Raw genomic sequence first — 20,207 nt, 5'->3', positions numbered from 1 at the left:
CCACAGGGTCGCAGGGAGCCTGGAGCCTATCCCAGGGATCTCAGGGCACAAGGCGGGGGACACTTGGACGGGGAGCCAACCCATCTCAGGGCACAATCACACACACCTATTCACACACTACGGACAATTTGGAAATGCCAATCAGTGTACAACACATGTCTTTGGACTGTTGGAGGAAACTGGAATACCCGGAGGTGCGAGGCAAATGTGCTAACCACTAATTCACTGTGCCTCCCATTATTATTATTAGTAGTAGTAGTATTAGTATTAATATTTTTATTGTTAGTTATTATTATTATTATTATTATTATTATTATTTTGCCAGCATGATGGATTTTATGTCTTTTGACCGCTAGGGTTAACTCAGTACACCCTATCAGCCAAACCCTCCCTTGTTGTACACCATGTTCTCTTATGACGCTTTTCCTCCAATCTGGCAACCCGGCTGTGTTAACGGTAGATTCGAACCTGGGCGGCAGCGCGCTGTAGTGCAGCCACAGCACAGCGCCTGAGCAGCGGTCTGCTTCACTAAAAACGCCCTATACCTAAACTAGCGTTTGGTTATTTATTTAGTTTTATTGTTTTAGCGACGGTGGTATTCTTGAAGTAAACAAAGCCTGGGTTTTTGAATTGTATTTCCCCAGCTGTGGACTCGAAACCTCAGAAAAACATCTCGGTGTGTCGACGGCAAGAAGAAGAAGAAGAAGTAGAAGCCGGGGCTGCTGTTGTGTGAGTAGAGCGACCGAGAGTGCCAATTATTATGTGTTTAATGTGTTATATTTGAGTTTAACTCCACATATCTTGTTTCTTGTTTTGAAATGAACGGGTTTTGTGATAATGGAGAGGAAAAACAAAACAAAACAAAGGAGTTAACCAAATCAGTGCTGACAGACTGACTAGCTGTATCCTGTTTGAATTAAACAGCAGCAGCAGCAGTGTGGATCCATAACATTTAGCTCCTCTGCTACATTGAGGAGCGTTTAACTCACTGATAAGAGGTTTGTTTGGAAGCTACAGCCATTAGAACCCAGCACAGGAGGCTCATATTTCGTTTCTTTTTTGAGTATATGATTTAGGGGGTGATATTTCGGTCAGTGTCGAGCGGTAGTGTGAGTAGTTTCCAGATGTGGCTGCAGTGTTTACACGGCTTCTCTGACTGAGAGATCAATACAGAGTGATGTCATTCACTGCGGCCTCGCGCGCATCACTGCTGCAGGCGGAGAGCCAGCAACACAAGGAGGTGGCCTTCTGCATCGCCTCTCTCAGGAAAATCCTAACAAAAATTAATAAATAAATAGCTCATGTGTTGTTTCAATTGCAGTGCAAACTCAGACAACATCCTCTTTTTGCCTCTAAATGAGCGCCTCTTCTGTACAGACAGTGTGTTGTTCGAGGGTGACGCCCAGTGATAAACAAACAAACAAGAAAACAAACAACACAATAGCACTTGCAGGCTACAACAGGGGTGCTCAAACTTTCTGCAGTTCAAGGACCTGTAAAAGAAATGTCATGGTCATAATAATACATGATCATAATACAGATAATAATATTTAAATATTAGGCTAAATATTAAAATATGTGCAGTTTATTTATTTAATGGCTATTTGTTGGAGCCATAGAGATTTTTATTCCTGAATTATTCATCATCCAAGTTGACTTCATGTAAAGGTTTATTTGTTTTTGAGTTCCTGAGTTTTGAAGAAACTTATTTAATTCAAGTAACTGGACAAACAGGCTGATAGCTACCTCAGTACCTCAATAAGACCTCAATTTATATAATAACTTTGATGGTTGTGGATTGTGATTTATACCCCTGTAACAAAACTCACACACACAAAAAAAAAACAAAACACAAAAATCCCCCCAAAAAAACAGACAAAAAAAACCCATAGACTCTGTGGCTATGCTTCATAAACTTTTGTAGTTCCCCAAACCCCACTTTGAGAATAACCTTAATTTCATCTGCTATTTTTGCAGTGTTTTTTTTTTTTTTTTTCTTCCCATTTTTGTTCTGTAAAAAAGTGTTCATCTTAGGATGACAGTCACTGGTGAACCAGAAACACAACTAGCATGATCTGTGTTCACTGGCTAAAAATAGGTTTGTGATCCCAACGCATTAATGTGCAGTAGTGACACTCATCCTAATGTTATTCCTTCTCAACTATCTTATTAGAGTATAAAAATACTGGAGGAATTTATGAATATTTATACCACAGCACAGCTGAAATCTCAAATCTGATTGGTCAGAAGGTTGATTAATTTTCTGTAATAGCAGCTCTGGCAGTAGTGCTGCCATAATTCAAATCACAGATTTATATTAATGCACTCATTCTAATATGTTATTGTTATAGATGTTATAACGTAACTGATCACAGAAACTAAATTGCTTTGTTAATGTTAACAACATTAAATGCAACTATAAATGGATAAAAAGTAACTGCTGGGAAATTGACGCTGATTCCCTGCACCATGCCCTGACATGTTTTATTCCTTATGTAACTGTAATAATGTGTGGCCATTGGTCTATACATGGTCTAAACTTGTGACATATTTTGATTTGTTGATGTATTTTATGCTGCGAATGCGTATGTTGGACACGGTAACAATCTTGAATGTGAACATAGGACATAAATTCTTTTGAGGTCTGCCACCATCTCTGATGTTTTGCATAACTTGTCAAAAAAAAAACAAAACTTGCCAACATGTAGAGCTCTGACTATCATATCAAACATGGAAAAAGTTGCATTGGTGCATCCCAGTGTATAGTGGATTCTTTGGTCAAAAAACAAAGCAGTTATGATTCATATTATTTAATTTGTATTGTATGCATTTCACTGCTAAAAATATAGTGGAAATAGTGGTGGATTATATAAAAAAATATCACAATACTTAAAGACATTTTCATAAGGGATTTTGAGAACAAACTGTTCAAAATAACATAATTTTCATTATTTTTTAAAGGTCCTAAGATGGTCAAATTTAAACTGACCTTCACAAATCACATTTGAATAAATGAAAATTAACAAATCACGTTTGAATAAATGAGAATTAACAAATCACGTTTGAATAAATGAGAATTCACAAATCACGTTTGAATAAATGAGAATTTATAAATCACATTTAAATAAATGAGAAGTTGAGTGACGGATGCTAAAATGCTGCATTAGTTTGTGTACCACAGCACTGTGGAATGGTCAGTAAGTGTGGATTGACTTTCTATAACAGCAGGTGACGTGTATTTAACATTTAGTCTCGGATAATAGCGCTTTGTAACAGTCAGTAAGTTTTCCGACATGGGAGTGTCTTCAGGACAGGAGTTTGTGCCTTGCATTTTCTCGGTAACATAACAAGCTGCGTTTTTTTGTCTCGTATTAACTTGAAGAGAGAAAAAGAGAGGCTGGTGAGGGATTGAATGTTTATAGCTGTTATAACATATGTAATAAAAAGAACTAACTTGTTGATGTTCTCCAACATTAAATGTAACTATAAACTGAAAAAAAGTATTACTTGTCATCTTTTAATTAATTAATTAATTCTATAACAGCATGCCCCATTGTGTTTTGTTCTTTACATCATATGACACTGCTTAAGCACAATGTCTGAAAAGTTTGAAGTGCAATGAAGTGATGATATTTTGAAGTGTCCACTTAAACAACAGCCTGTGTTGAATATCACTGCATAGCGTAACCATTTATTGGTAAATGGAATGAGTAGAATGAAGAGCTCTTTAGCCCGGTGTCGATTATGTATAGAGCTTCTTTGTCTTGATAAAATAAAAGTTGATGTTTGCTGCATCAGCAAAACAGCAGTAAGACTGACTGGAAGGTGTTGAATGAGGCAGATTGTATCCAAAGAGCTGGCTCTTCCGGCAGCATGAGCTACTAATAGATCACTGGCAGGGTTTGACAGGGAAAACCCTGTCACTGATTTTAGCCGAGTTTTGCTCAGCTGCCAAAATAGCTTTCTTTTTTTTGCTGCATGTACGTCACAGCACAAAAGGTTGTCTCATTTGTCATGGCAACAAAAGACAAGGTGGCTAGTTGCCATGTGCTGTTCCGGTAGATTTGGCTGCGGGGAAGTGGAGAATGTTCACTTTTAATGGAAGGCAAGGAAGTTTAAACTCACTGCAGCATGCTGTCGTGTCATTAATTATTAGTGAAGTGACCAGAATTGATGAGGACAAACCTCTGATTTCTGGTGTAGGATTCTCACTGCTAATTTGGTTTTATTAGCCATTACGCATGATTGCATTTTTTTTTAAATCACCATTGAAAATATTTTAGCACAGTGATTATGAGAGAGAAAAACTTTTTGTTTGTAGGTGTTGTTACTGATCAGGTCAGAGTTTCCCAAAAGCATGGCAGGTCTAGCAGCATCATTAACTGATAGATCAAGTATAGTATAGCAAACCAGACTTCTAGCATTCACTAGAATTCACTAGCCTACTTTAACAGAACAAAGCCATTTAACTGACATTGCAAACGACCAACCACAGACCTTTTCCCATGGCCCATCAGCAAACGCATGAGATTATCTCCTTTACTCACCACTAACTGCTTCAAACAAAACATTTTAAAGACTTTTTTCAGTTCAATCACAAAATACTCATTGTGTCACTCTGTTGAAAAGTATATTTTCCTCAGCATACAGAATTGTGGAGAGCCAGTCAAATCACAGCCTTTAAGATTCTGATGCTTGTAGCCAGAGAAGTGCACAAAAGATACGAGGTGTCTGAGGCTGAAGCTAGTATGCATGACATTGAACACTTTCTCTCTCTCTCGCTCTCTCTCTCTCTCTCTTTCTCTCAGTTAGGATGATCTTAACTTAGGGTAAACGGGGCCCAGACCGATCTCTAAAATGTCTGGGTGTGGTCTAATATTTTTCTGAGCATGCTTGATTGATATCTCTCTGTCCAATCTCTCAGCCCGCTGTATCACACAAACAGAATGAAGCACAACAGCACAAGTGCAGAGAATTCACATTGTTCAACCTGACATGTACAAACATGCTGAATTATAGAGTCAGGCTATGCTTGCTATGTTTGCTTTCATTCACTAGGTTGTTTAGACTTGAAGTGACCATTCAAGCATGAATGCATATTCTTGAGTAGTCAGCTCCAGAATTATTGGCACCCTTGGTAAAAGTGGTTTAAAAACGTTTATGGGAACAAAATCTAACAGAAGCATGTTCCAATTCCTATTTTACCTTAGTGTTTAGGAACTCTTAAACAGTAATTAATGACTTCCTGTTTGAATGGGGTATCATTATGAGGTGACACATAGGCCAAATCCCCTTAGAAATTTATCAACATTTTAGAGGAGAGGAGAATGATCAGACTGGTCTGAGCTTACAGGAAGTCTCTGCCCATGATAGCCTCAGATTTTTGTTCTTGGCTGACAGGAGTGGAACCTGATGTGGTCTGCTGCTGTTGTAGCCCATGCACCTCAAGATTTGATGTGTTATGCCTTCTGAGATGCTTTTCTGCCCACCACGGTTGTAAAGACTGATTATTTGAGTTACTATATCCTTCCTAGTAGCTCAAACCAATCTGGCCATTTTCCTCTGACCTCTCTCATCAACAAGGCATTTCCACCCACAGAGTTGTCGCTCACTCAATGTTTTTTGTTTTTCGCACCATTCTGTGTAAAATCTAGAGGCTGTTGTGTGTGAAAATCCAAGGAGATCATCAGTTTCTGAAATACTCAGACCAGCCCATCTGATACCAAGAACTGTGCCACAGTTATAAGTCACAGAGATCACACTTTTCCCTATTCTGATGTTTGATGTGAACATTACCTGAGGCTCTTGACCTGTATCTGTATGATTTTTTTGCATTGTGCTGCTGCAACATGATTGTCTGATTAGATAACAGCATAAATGTGCGGGTGTACAGGTGTTCCTAATAAGGATGATGGTGAGTGTATTTTGCTTATATTTTCAGTGTGCAGTTAAGCTAATTAACCACAATACAGCCTTTTTTTTTTTAACCCCTCTTTGCCAAGGGTGCCAAAAAACTCTGACTCTATGTGGGATGGACAAGCGGCATCAGAAGCTTATTAAGCTTTACTTAATGAGAAGTCAAGGTTTACTCAAGATTACCCATATCCACTTTACACTGAAAGGCGAGAAATTCTGAGGAAGTACATTATTATTGTTATTCGCACTTTGTAGCGCATTTTGTCACCCACAAGGGTGTAGGGTTGTAAAATGGGTGTGCCTCTCACAGCAAAGAGCAAGCTAACTAACATGGTTTAGTTAAGTAACTAATGCAAGATATATAAAATTTCTGACTTTGAGGGCTAGCTTAATTAAACCATGGAACATTTTTTGCCAGGGAATTAACCAAACTCTTGAACTATTTACCAAACTATGAATCAGAATAATCAAAAAGTGATAATATTTTAATGATAGCATAATGTATGACCATGTGCATTGAATATTGTGAAATATCATATAATTGATTATCAGTACTTGCCTGCTAGCCACATTAGTTTTCTATTAATGATTGAGCTTGTTCCCTAAAGAAATTGTGTTGTATTCTAATTCATGCCGTTTCGCTTTCTCTTTTCAGATTGTATTACAAACGCTGTGAAGATGACGGAGTACAAATTGGTGGTTGTTGGTGCTGGTGGTGTTGGCAAGAGTGCGCTCACAATTCAACTGATCCAGAACCATTTCGTTGATGAGTACGACCCTACTATTGAAGTAAGACTTGACCCAACTGCGTTTCCCTTAGTAATTTCTATTTCGCAGAGATAATAATGTAACTTCTAGGAGACGTTTGGTAGGTGTAGTCAATTTTCTGTTCTGCTTTCCTTTCTCAGGATTCCTACAGAAAACAAGTGGTGATTGATGGCGAGACGTGTCTGCTGGACATTCTGGACACCGCTGGTCAAGAAGAGTACAGCGCCATGAGGGACCAGTACATGAGGACAGGAGAGGGCTTCCTCTGTGTCTTCGCCATCAACAACACTAAGTCCTTTGAGGACATCCACCAGTACAGGTTAGTGTATACCACGTTTTATTTATTCAAGGTCAGACCTTCACTTCCCTGCTTGATTAGGTTGATCTACTTCACAGGGAACAGATCAAAAGGGTAAAAGATTCAGATGATGTGCCCATGGTGCTTGTGGGTAATAAATGTGACCTACCAGCTCGTACAGTGGACACAAGGCAAGCCCAGGAACTGGCTCGCAGTTATGGAATTCCTTATATTGAAACATCTGCCAAGACAAGACAGGTCAGGAACATTTCTGAAGTGGTTTTACTGTACATACAGTATATCAGCATGACCTTACAACTTTGACACAACTTTTATAAACTTTGAAGAAAGATATTTGTCTGGAACCAGAAAATAATGTGTAAGATTGTCAACAACAACGTACCTTTTTAGGATGTGCTAATGTATACTGGTTTTCTGTGCAGGGAGTGGAGGACGCGTTTTACACACTGGTGCGTGAAATCAGGCAGCACAAGCTCAGAAAGCTGAATCCGCCAGACGACAACGGCCAAGACTGCATGAACTGCCGCTGTGTCGTGTCATGACCAAGCAAGTGCCCTTAATTTTACCGTTATATATTTACAGTTGAATTGAATAATTGAATAAATGAATAAATTACCTATATCATCTCCTTACATTTGTATATATACACATGTAAGGAGATGATATACTACTTAGCAGTATACTGGTATAGGAGGTACTGATATCACACAGATACAAAAGTTTATATTTATGATCGCTTACATCATCATTTTTCAAAATATAAAGTAATTTAGATCTTAGAATTTTCTAAATTTATTAAAGCTTTACTTAATATCATTTGTAACCATCTATGTATTTGTATTAGGCATGAAACAATACACTAAAGCCACGATACGAAACATATCCTGATACGCTTCACAAGATGATATTGACACAAATAAAAGATTAAATTTGAACACATTTTTTTTGTAATAACAACAAATCGAATAACAACAGATCGTGTATTACGGGCCATTACGGTATTACTTTTTCCAAGTCCTCATGGGCCAAATGAAACAAGGCTGCAGGTCTTGTGCTGTGCATATGTGCCATAATGCTTTATTCTGATTAGCTTAATCTTTTGGGCTATATAGTAAGCATGCTTCGAGGCAGTCAGGTTCCCAATCGCAAATATTATGCTTTAGTGCTGCTGCCTAGTCTGCAAGAAGAGGTAGCGCTAATAATGAATATTAAACTGAAATCTCACAATACACGATATAAGCAGCAAATTTGTCCAACCAGTATTTTGTATCGCAATATCTGAGACAACAATATTCTGTCTCATGCCTAATATTTATGTTTTTTTACCTGACTTGTGCAGGACAGCAAAACATCTGTCTCTTTTCATTGAAAACTCTGGTTTTCATGTGTGAATCAATATATGTGTAAAGGCAACAATAAATTTTATTATTATTTTTTTTTAAAGAATGGCAATGTCTACTTATTTTGACTGTTCTTCAGGTGTGTCAATAATTTTTCCACATTTTTGACATAAAATATTATTATTTAAAAACAGTTCTCTGGGAATTATTGTGTTTTTAAAGTAAGAATTTTCTCTTACTGTTTGAGTGGAAAATTCTTTTAAGTTTATATATGTGTGTGCACGTACAGTGATTTGCCTAAAGCAGCTCATGACGAGGTATCCATGTTCTTCTGTTTTCACAGGTTGCTTGCATAAAATGGAAGAGACTTTTGGAGCGGCCGCACTGCTCCAGCACTGCGATGCCTCCACAGATGTTAGAGGTCGGGACAGACTGTATAAAAGGAAACCCTTAACATTGGCACAAGTGGATTGACTCTCCACATTTGTTTGCTGAGGGACATCTCTGACTCTGGCCTCCACTGGAGAAAATTTACCTCAAAGACTAGTCTCAACACTGGGTTTGCTTGGGTTGTGTTAAGGACTGCCACACTAAAATATGTTATCCCTACTAAAACACTATCTACTCTGAACTGGAAATAATAACCTTGCCTATCACCTCATCAGCTTTGGACTTTTGACCAACATACAGGGGGAATGTAGAATTATTACCGTACTTAGATTTGTGAACATAATGCTTAGATTAGCAAATGTAATGTGGGGAAAAAATACAACTTGTATGCCATTTCTTGAGAAGGGCCTAACTCAATATAATGTACATATTTACTGACCTCTCTTGCAGCAAAATACTTCACTGTTCCAGTGCAATAGTTCATAGTGTTGATCAAGGTACAGTGATAAGGGAACACACTGCTTGGACATCATTGATTTGCACATGGCATAAGACTGTGTTTTAAGTGGGAGGCCACATTTCATATGTGATCCTCTTTTTCCTCTATATCTGTTGGTCTCTATTTAAATAACAATGAAAATTTAGGATTCTAACACCAAACATTTGACAAGGTTTGTCTGCTTTGTGATCATTTGTGCTTTTCTGGAGCGTAAATACATGGTGCCTGTAGGTTACTTTATTTCACAGAGGGCAGACTCTATCTGAATTGCACATATTGCAACCATAAAGCCAAAAGCACTTATATTTCTGCCCATCACTGTGCTTTATTGCTGCTCAGGGCACAGGGCTGAGACAGTGTGGTTCGGTTTGGAGTCTCTTATCTTATTGTGAATGGTTTGATTTCTGGTGGTTATGTTCTTTCTACTTATCTGAGTGTTTAGAAAGGACAATGAAGTGCTGATGTTACCAAGTGCTGAAACATTAAAATCAGTGGTCTTTTAGGGGTTACTGTGATATTATTGTATTGTGTTATAACATCTTTTATTTTTAAATTTTAATCTTAATGTACACTGAAGTGAGAATCACCTTTTTAAGATGTAAAGTTAATTGATAACACATTCACTAGCAACAAAAGTGCAGTAATGAGTAGCAGCTACTCTATTCAATCGTGAATGTTTTCCTTTCTTTTCTGGGGATTAACAGCTGATAAATGTTATAAAACTGTTAAAAAAACTAGAAATATTAGATATTAGGATTACTTCCTAGTTGGAATGGGTTTAAACATTAAACATTTTCCCCGTAAGGTAGTAATAATGGTTTCATGGTTTCCGGACCCCACTCACTCTTGAGTCAGATCCAGGATATACTGAGTTGTTCTATCTTAATGGAATATCTCCCAATTCTGTTGATATAACCAAAAAAAGTTATATATGAGCACTATGTTGTTTCCTTGCAGACCTCCTGAAGTGCAGAATCCAGGCAGTTAGATTCCCAGATGTGAATAACAGAAGTCCATTAGGTCCACTGAATCAATATTACACTGCCGCTTATTACCATAAAGTCACAATCAGAGACATCTTGACTGTATGATACATTTGAATCCTGTTAGAAAACCATCAGATATGTCTAATTAGTCAGAGGATACCCAACTGAAGTATTTTAGAAAACACACCTCACCGCTACTAACCACCTGGAACTCAGTGACCTGTAATGGTTTCTAAGGTTTTTCATCAGGGAAATTATGTTACAATAAAAGAATTCCATTGCTGCAAATGCTAATATCTGCTATTTCAACAACCGAGGCCTTTTTACAGTGCTACAAGTTAAATCTCTCCAAAATGTAGCAATATAATGAGCTGCTCCTGGACCATTTCATGACTTTGGCAGTTATCTGGTTAGTAACTTCAATAAGTCACACGGTTATCCTGTGTATGCTGACGTGCATATATTTGATATGACTGATCATGAGATGTGAATTTTGAGTGTTTTCTTTTTAAATACTTCAATAATCATTCCTCTGGTGCAGAGTCACTTTTCTTGATACCAATCCTGTTGGAATACAGTTACATTGCTAAATATTAAATGATTGACATTGTAAACATTTTTTTAAATTATACCCTTATTGCAGCGGGATATGGGAAGCATAACCTGGGGGGTTGTGTGGTTTTTTGTTGTTGTTGTTTTTTAAATTTTGTTAAAGTGGCATCTCACAAGTCATTATATTTATAATGTTATTAACTGAATTGATTGGTCTTGAATTTAATCCAGCTGAATGAGTTTAATTCAAAGCCTAATAACTCAAAAACAACTATAAATACTACTGTATACTATAAATAGTATAGCATTATACTATAAATATTATAAATAAATATAAATACTATAAATAATATCAGCTTGGACTTAATGTGTTCAGGAATAAAAAGCTGTATGAGGGGGTCACTGGAATTTATTTTACAGTTAAAGGAGTCCCTGGCTCCAAAAAGTTTGAGAACTCCTTTATTGTTATTAAGTAAAGGCAAGATTGTTGGGGCAGTGAGCTTGAAAAGGAGTAATTTTAATTATTATCATTATTATTATTATTATTATTATTTTGGCAGATCCTAAGCACTTCTCTGCCTCTTACTATCAATGATCATATTTATTGTAGATTAAATGAATTACTGTCATTACATATTTGTGGAATAACTTACAATTCTAATGACCTGTACAATTCCTATCCAAACAGCACCATGTTTGGGGTGTCCAAATCATTTGTGCATTGGGTCTAAAACTAGCTGTTGATCTGTGAGAGGTCTGCTGCTAGTAGGTATATTTTATTTTCTCAAGAAGAGTGTGCTGGCTCCACAAACCTTTCAAGATAAAATATATACATTTAGAAATCGTAATGACCTGTTGTGCACAGTTCATGTTCAGTTAAAGGTTTTGTCTATTATCTTTAAAGGATATCAATAATAAACACTGTACATTTCTTCATGTGTTGAGGAAGACATAAAGGTATGAAATAATCCATTTATTTATTCATTCATTCATTCATTCATTCTTATTTTTATTAGACTATAACGAGGAATCGTTCACAGTCTAACTACATTTCTTCCACACTGGAACAGTGACTGTCTTTGCCATGGAGATCCGCCTTGTTGCTCACTAGTCAGCTGACCGGAAATAACACAGGACATCCGCATTGGGGCTTGCCGGATGTCAGTGCGCATGCGCGGTGTCATAGCGGAAGTAAAATAACTGGTTATCAACACAAAACTGGTGACTTGTTTTGTCGGGTTGAAAGTTGAAATAAATTTATTCTCTGTTTATTAAAACATGGCTGTAAACGAAAATGCTCTGCGGAAAATGATATTTAAGGTAGCTAACTTCGTGTTCGGGAAACTCTTTTGAAGTGTGTTCTTGTTTTCTTATTGTTAAAACTGAAAGGTTTCTTTCTCTTGTTCAGAGTTATAAATACAGAGACCTGACCACCAGGGAAGTCACTAATGTCATAAATCAGTACAAGGACCTGAAGCCTGTGATGGACACGTATGGTAAGTTAAAACAACTGATTAGTAGTTGTTTGGTTTTTTTTTTTAGTAGTAACGTTAGCATATAGCGTTGAGAATGTAAATAACCATGACATAGGTCATATTATTTAAGGCAAGACACTGCAGGTAGAAACAATTTTTTGTCAGCCGGTTTTCAGATTTTTTTTATTTGATAAATTGTATATATAACACGTCTACTCTTAAACTATCAAAACTCAACAGAAAAATGTTTATTTCACTGTTTATGTCCACTCTCGACTACGTCATTATCTGAAACTTAGCAATATTAAATATGGCTTTAAGCTCCGCCCACTCGACACAGTGACGTCATGTCATATGTCCCTGAAAAGCTTGTTTCTGATATATATATATATATATATATATATATATATATATATATATATATATATATATATACATATATATATATATATATATATATATATATATATATATATATATATATATATGGAGCATTTACTATACTGTATATGTATTCCACTACATTGTATTTTTAAAACCATTTTTCTAGTAAAAAAAATGTTTCTATAAAATCTGCATTCATGAAATTTCTTCATTCCCTAATTAGTAGGATGTTAGAGAGGAATTTCCCAAATGTTTATTACTGCTGGATTTACATTCAATTTTAAAATGGCATAATTTTTTTTTTTTACAGTAGTGCATTGTATTTTTATTGGGTAGCATTGCTGCCTCACAGCTTCAAGGTCTTCGGTTTGATCATGAACTCAGGTTCTTATGTTCTCCCCATGTATGTATGGGTTTCCTCCCACCAACCAAAAACATGCCAGGTGGATTGGCTAAGATAAATTACCTCTAGGTGTGAATGAGTGTGTGACTGTTTGCATGGAGTCCTGTGATGGATTGACAATAAGTGAGTGAGTGAGTGAAAGGATAGATATTGTAACAAACTTTTCTGTAAGTCTTCCTCTGAAGAGTGTCTTCAGCGTGACATAAATGCTGTAAATATAAATGTCAATTTTTTTCTAACATCATCAAAAGACAAGATTAAGTATGCATATGCATACATGTCTAATTAGACAACATCTGATTTGCATAAATAAATATACTTTTTTTAACAAAAAAGTTACAAACGTACAAATAATACTTGTAAGAATATCAGCATTCCACTGACAGAGGTTGGATATGATATCTGTTGTTTTAAATATGCCCCTATTCACCTGTCGTGTCTTGCCTTAAACGAATTTACAGCATGAGGTAAAACCAGGCGTATAAAGCACGTTTATATGTACTATATTAAGTTTGGTTGTGGTTGATTTTTTAACTTTTCTATCTTACAACACACATTTTCATAGTGTTCAACGATGGCAGCAACCGAGAGTTACTGAGTCTTACAGGAACTGTACCAGTGAGCTTTAAAGGTGAGAAAAAACAAGAATGTACACAAGATCTGATGGTTAAATGAGCTCTTACAGTCATTTAATAAATTCTTATTATGTTAAATGAACACATACAGGATGTAATTAAGACTTCTGTGTTCATTTGTGGCCATTTAAACCTGTATACATCCATTCATCCTGCATCAGGACACTATTGCTAATGGGCTTACTCCACACACTCCACATTCATTCATTCATTTGGCTAAGAGAATGATAGATTTACGGTGTGTAGATGGACTTTTAGGGATGTAGTGAACTGGATCATTAGCTAGTTGGATTTGATTTATATTACAGTCCAGTTCACTGACACGTTTTATGTGTGAATGCGTGTGATGTGTACTGGCTTGCATGCAAACATGCAGCATGTCTTGTCTTAAAGCACACTCACATCACAGTACTGAGAGCATTGATATAGTATTGAAAATAGAAAAAAGTGGGTTCTATGCACCTGTGGAGATTCACAGTTTCTGCTGTAGTCCTTGTTGAATGTTTGACTGCTGACGCTCTGCTTTCACGTTGCATTTTTTCTTCACTTTTGCTTGTTATCTCTTTTTCAGGAAATGTCTACAACATTCCTATTTGCCTGTGGCTGCTAGACACCTATCCATACAATCCTCCCATCTGCTTTGTCAAGCCCACTAGTTCCATGATGATCAAAACAGGGAAGCACGTTGATGCCAATGGAAAAATCTACCTCCCATATTTGCATGAATGGAAGCATGTAAGTTGACGGTTAATTTTACATGTAGGCAATTTTTTAAAAATCTTTCTTTCATTCTTCACCAAGGTGATATGATTCCATTATCATTTTAAATGATCCATTTTTCAGGCACTAGTTCATAATCTTTTTTTTCTGTTTGTTTAGCCTGAGTCAGATTTGTTTGGGCTGATCCAGGTGATGATTGTGGTTTTTGGAGAAGAGCCACCAGTTTTTGCCCGGCCCACCACACAGACAGCTTATGCAGGATTTCAACCTGCTGGTCCACCTAATGGTGTGTTGAGATTAATACTATTTAATACTGTGATTTGAAGCAGGTTAGGTTCATACAGTCAGTTTAAATCTGTTTTTTAATTCTATCTGATTTGTTTGCTTGTTTTTTATTTTATTTAATTTTATTTCATTTTACGAGCAGGGTGATATTTTCTATCTATCTTTTTGATCTAATTTGTGCATAGTATTAGATTTTTGGACGTATGACTCAGTCTGACCACACAAATCAGTTTTTTTTTCTCCCTTTAACATAATATTATTATTATTTTTTTTTTTTTTTTAATTATTATTATTATTATTATTTTTTTTTAAAATGGGATTTGTTCAGCATTTGGAGCTTGGCACTTCTAGCTTCCCTGTGACAGCTTAGTGCTTCTTAGTGCTTCTTTAATGTTTTACATTTTCACTGACAAAAGTCATCTAACAGTTGATCTGATATTTTCCTGATCTGATTTTTCCCGTAGCTTCCTACTTGCCAAACACACCGAGCACTCCATTTGGCCAGAGTTACTCTCCTAACCCAGGGTAAAAAAGTCTTTAAAGTGTCTTTCTTGTGCTCATATGTTTAAATCTTTGTTCTACAACATTCTTCTTTATGTTTCTGTTAGAGGTTTTCAGGGTTATCCGTACCCTGCTGCTACTTCTGGATACCCAGCCACATCTGGAACACCACACTATACTCCCACCACTGCTGGAGGTAAGCTATACAAAACCTGAGTGTGTGCCGTCAGACCTTCAGAAATGACAGCTGGCAAAATGAACTCGTTTATATGACCCAGGCCCCAGCCGTGATGCCACCATTGGCGAGGACACGATCCGTGCATCTCTGGTGTCTGCAGTGAGTGATAAGCTGCGCTGGCGGATGAAGGAGGAGATGGACCGTTCTCAGGCTGAACTGGATGCTCTCAAGAGGACTGAGGAGGACCTGAAAAAGGGACACCAGAAGCTGGAGGAGATGGTGTCCAAACTGGACCAAGAGATAGTATGTCTTTTTCTGTAGTATTACCTAAAACCTGAACTGTCTGTAAATATTCATGCCTTAAATTTAAAGACTAAAAATGCATATTTTTATATATATATATATATATATATATATATATATATATATATATATATATATATATATATATATATATATAATTTTAATAGACACACCTGAACTCATTCATGCAGGTACAGGTCAAAAGCTTCAGTTAATGTTCACATTCTCACAGTCACTGCATTCTCAGTGTCATTGACCATGATTTGAAAGATGGGCTAGTTTGAGTGTTTCAGAAATGGCTGATCTCCTGGGATTTTTACATACAACATTCTCTAGAGTTTACACAGTATGGTGTGAAAAACAAAAAACATCCACTGAGAGGCAGTTCTGCAGACAGAAATGCCTTGTTGATGAGAGAGCTCAGAAGAGAATGGCTAGAATGGTTCTAGCTGACAGAAAGGCTATGGTAACTCAAATAAGCACTCTTTACAACAGTGGTGAGCAGAAAAGTAAGATTTTCAGGTGGATGGGCTACAACAGCAAAAGAGCACATCGGGCTCCACACCGGTCAGCCAAGTACAGAAATCTGAGGCTATACTACGCACAGACTTAGCAAAATGGGACAAACATGTCGCCTAGTCTTTTTCAAACTTCAGCTGCTCAGATTTCTTTGAGCCTGTATTTGCATGATTTTATGCATTGTGCTGCTGTCACATAATTGGATAATTGCATGACTGTGCAGGGGTAGAGGTGTTTCTATTAAAGTGTAATAAAGCTGTAAAATGAATGTTGGAGACATAATGCAGCTCTGTTGCTAGATTCTTTTCACTAGAATGGTTTAGGATTCATACTTTTGTGATCTAGCTGTAGTTGAGAATAGTCTGTTTACTCTTACTTGTCCAGGCTGATGTGGACAGAAACGTAGAGCTGCTGAAGAAGAAGGATGAGGAGCTCACAGCCGCTCTGGACAAGATGGAACAGCAGTCAGAGAATAACGATATTGATGAACTCATCGTGCCTACGGCTCCGCTGTACCGCCAAATTCTGAACCTGTACGCTGAGGAGAACGCCATCGAAGACACTATCTTCTACCTGGGTGAGGCACTACGCAGAGACGTCATCGATTTAGACGTCTTTCTCAAGGTCAGTCCTTCTACTGTCATCCCTTTTTTTTATGTTTCTTTATGTTGATACTATTTGCAGAGGTCAAGCTGTTGGTGGAACTGTACAGTCCAGTAGTGTTAGTCTAGTAGTTAATTGTGTAACGTCCACAAGACAAGTTAGTTCCTTTATTACTTACGTTGTAGTCATTCCCTCACCACCCTCTTTTTTTTTCTCTTTCTAAGTTCTAAGTTAAAAACAAAAAAGGCAGCTTGTTATGTTACCAAGAAACTGATAAGTGCGAAGTCCTGAAGACTCCTGTGATAAAAAAATTACTGACTGGAGACTCCTTCCATAAATGTTAAATAAACATCTCCTTAGAATCACAATATGCAATCAAACAGACAGTTAAACTATAGAATGGGAAGTTTGTGGTTGATGGTACACCAGAGTCGATAAACAAAAATATGTAATATAATGTTACCCAATTAGCAAATTTGACCTAAATTATATAGCTTATGTTTAATTATTCGAGGAAGCCAAAAATCGTGATCATGATTAAAACACAGTGAATTGTTCCGGCCTGAAATATGAAAAATGGTCCTTTATTTTTCTTTTAAATCATTTGTCTTTGTCTTTGTCGTCCACAATGTTTACATATTCATCATTTAAAAATTGCTGAGTGTGTGTCAGGAACTCTTCAGGATAATATTAGAGGTGTGCTTGCCTTGACTTACTTTATCTGATAATAAAAAAAACTAAAATCCTTCATAGACATATGAAGTTTTTTTGTGCTGTGTTTACATTGTAGCATGTGAGGCTTCTCTCACGGAAACAGTTCCAGTTGCGCGCTTTGATGCAGAAAGCCAGAAAAACTGCAGGCCTCAGCGACCTCTACTGACCAACTCACAGCTCAACACTTCTCTACTTTTTCTCTCTTCTTTATTATATCTAACCCTGCAATCTGTGCATTATCTATACCTGATCTATAAACAGGTTCCAGGTTTTACTTTATATAACAAATATCAGCATATAGATTAGTATAATGATGCTATTTTATACCATTAATCATGTCTGGACATTGATTTGAAGAGTAAAGTTTACAGACACACACTTTATTTGACCTACCACTACAATCTTAAGGGCATGGGAATCAAGAAATGATTAACACTGATTATGTTTAAAAAAAAAAAAAAATGACTTTTTTGCATGACTATGATTATAAATGTGAAATGACCTTTCCAGATGATTTGTAGTGACAATTTTGACAATCACATGGGAGAGGGAAGGCAAATGATTGCAACTGCTGTTGCTGAGAAGGGTTTAGACATTTTTACCTTTTGTACTTTTTTGTCTATAACACTCAACAACCTTTTCAGACATAGTAGGAGTCACAGAAGTTTTCTTTCTGTCAATTAAAGCACTGACAGATTTAATAAGGCTCATATTTAATCGACCCTTGCTATGCAAACGGAAAAGATACAGTACATTCCAAATATTGTGTATTATTTTATTTGCTTGAATGTAATTGCACCCTTTTTGCATGATTTATGTGTGCGCGAGGAAAATTGACATGAGCTGTGAAGGAAATAGGAAAAAGTTCATGGAAATATTTTTGCTACCCAGGATTAATTAGTCTGTCTGAATTAAATTACTCAAATCCTGTAAATGACATATAAATTACTCAAATCCTGTAAATGACTTCATGAGTTGCATGTTAATGACATTGCCTGAGCTTTATTATTATTATTATTATTGTTATTATTATTATTATTATTTTACTCTACACTTTGTCCTACATTAATACTACCATTAGTATTTTTACAGTATCATTTGTAACAGGAATTATATTTTTGTGTTATTGCATTGTGTATATAATTTATGTTTGTTTTGGGTTTTTTATTTTTGTTTTCTATATATGTGCATACTTGAAAATAACATGAAAAGCACTCATATTCCATTCTTGTGAAGGGAATTTCCAAATTATTCTTTACATTACATCTGTATTATGTAGCGGTCTAAAGAGATTTAATTAAAATCATGAAGCTTGTAGAATTGCTGTGGTTCTTGCACCATGCTGGACACTTTCCTCCCAAATGTGATCTCAGATGCATCGTTACTGTTTATGTGATTTGAAAAGAAATCAGGCAGTGCATCAGATGAGTGATGTACGTATCAGCATATCGCAGAGACACAGACAGAGTATAGCTTTCAACCTTCTGACACCGTGTCTCTCTAGTTTTTCTAACGTTTCTGTTTAAGATCTAAATCCCCGGAGGCAATGTGTTGAGGTTACTCATAGACCTCTCAGAGGTCTCCGAGGTCTAAAGCTATGACACCGGCTTTACGTCTTCCCCTGATGCGGGATCAGACGGTGAGGGTGGGAGGCTTTGTCCTACTTTGAAGGGATTTATTCTTAGCTTGCATTCAATCAGGATACCGGGAGGTTCACAAGTTCACCAGTCCTGCAGCACGTGATGCATGTGATGAAGCCGTGAAGCCCCCAGCTCTGGTCTATAGTAGGGCTTCACTTGCTGTTTTTAATACACATTGTCATGTTTTTTTATTAGATAACTTAAAAAAACTGATTTCATGCTTGGATTCATATGCATAAAGAGAAAATGTTATAATGATCATTTTGGAAAAATCGTATCATCATCTAGAACAGACTTAATTTAGCTGAAGCGCTTTTGATGACATCATCTTGTGGACACTCTTCCCAATATCCTGACCAAATGATTTGCTTTAATTTAAAATAACATAATTATTTAAAAAATTATTTAAACATTTGATTGAAAATCTACACTTTTAAAACAAATGTGCTGGAAATTGTTCTTTAGAGCAATGCCACTGAAGAACTACTTTTGCTTCCCTGCTCATAATGAACATTTTTTGTTATTGCCACAATAAAAATTAGTGGTAGTATTTATGATGGGATTTTTTTTTCTGTGGCACCAAAAAAAGTGATTAAAGATCCAGCACTTAAACATTTACACACACACACACACACACACACACAATGTGGGAATCAAGAAATTATTAACACTGATTAGGATTAAACATGAATAAACAGGAATATTCTATGAATAACAATGTGAAGTGACACTTTTCAGATGATTTATAGTGTTTTTGACAATCAGTCATATGGGAACAGGATCTTTTTTTGTTGAGGAAGGAGCACAAACAATTGCAACTGCTTTGGCTAAGAAGGCTTTAAACAATTTTGCCTTTTGGAGTTCTTTGTTTTTAACACTGAGAAAGTATTAGGAGTCCCAGAATTTTTTTTTCCTACCAATTAAAGCATTTTAATTTTCTTACCCATGCTTTTCTTACATTCTTCATTACATTACCTCATATAAAAGATCAAGAATTGACATTATTCTGACAAAGTTACTAGTTGCACACTCGCATACTGTAATTCATTTTGGCTATTCTGACTGAAATATGCATGC

The 20,207-nt window shown here is 36.4% G+C and overlaps 2 protein-coding genes across 2 annotated transcripts; both read left to right on the top strand.

The window, feature by feature from the left end:
- The first annotated feature begins 457 nt into the window (after positions 1-457).
- Positions 458-9,747, top strand: hrasb (HRas proto-oncogene, GTPase b). The gene is made up of 6 exons (XM_026937630.3): positions 458-729; positions 6,572-6,705; positions 6,825-7,003; positions 7,081-7,240; positions 7,426-7,549; positions 8,687-9,747. Exons 2-5 carry the CDS (start codon positions 6,595-6,597, stop codon positions 7,543-7,545), a joined length of 570 nt encoding a protein of 189 aa, XP_026793431.1. The 5' UTR covers positions 458-729; positions 6,572-6,594; the 3' UTR covers positions 7,546-7,549; positions 8,687-9,747.
- A 2,184-nt stretch (positions 9,748-11,931) lies between these two features.
- On the top strand, positions 11,932-18,810 carry tsg101b (tumor susceptibility 101b). The gene is made up of 10 exons (XM_026937383.3): positions 11,932-12,090; positions 12,179-12,266; positions 13,598-13,663; positions 14,239-14,402; positions 14,547-14,673; positions 15,137-15,197; positions 15,281-15,369; positions 15,452-15,654; positions 16,558-16,797; positions 17,567-18,810. Exons 1-10 carry the CDS (start codon positions 12,049-12,051, stop codon positions 17,654-17,656), a joined length of 1,170 nt encoding a protein of 389 aa, XP_026793184.1. The 5' UTR covers positions 11,932-12,048; the 3' UTR covers positions 17,657-18,810.
- The last annotated feature ends 1,397 nt before the right edge of the window (positions 18,811-20,207 follow it).

This window comes from Pangasianodon hypophthalmus, chromosome 25, assembly GCF_027358585.1.
Source record: "Pangasianodon hypophthalmus isolate fPanHyp1 chromosome 25, fPanHyp1.pri, whole genome shotgun sequence".
Lineage (NCBI taxonomy): Eukaryota > Metazoa > Chordata > Actinopteri > Siluriformes > Pangasiidae > Pangasianodon > Pangasianodon hypophthalmus.
The sequence above is the reverse complement of the archived record's forward strand: the minus strand, read 5'-3'. Positions and strand labels throughout refer to the sequence as shown.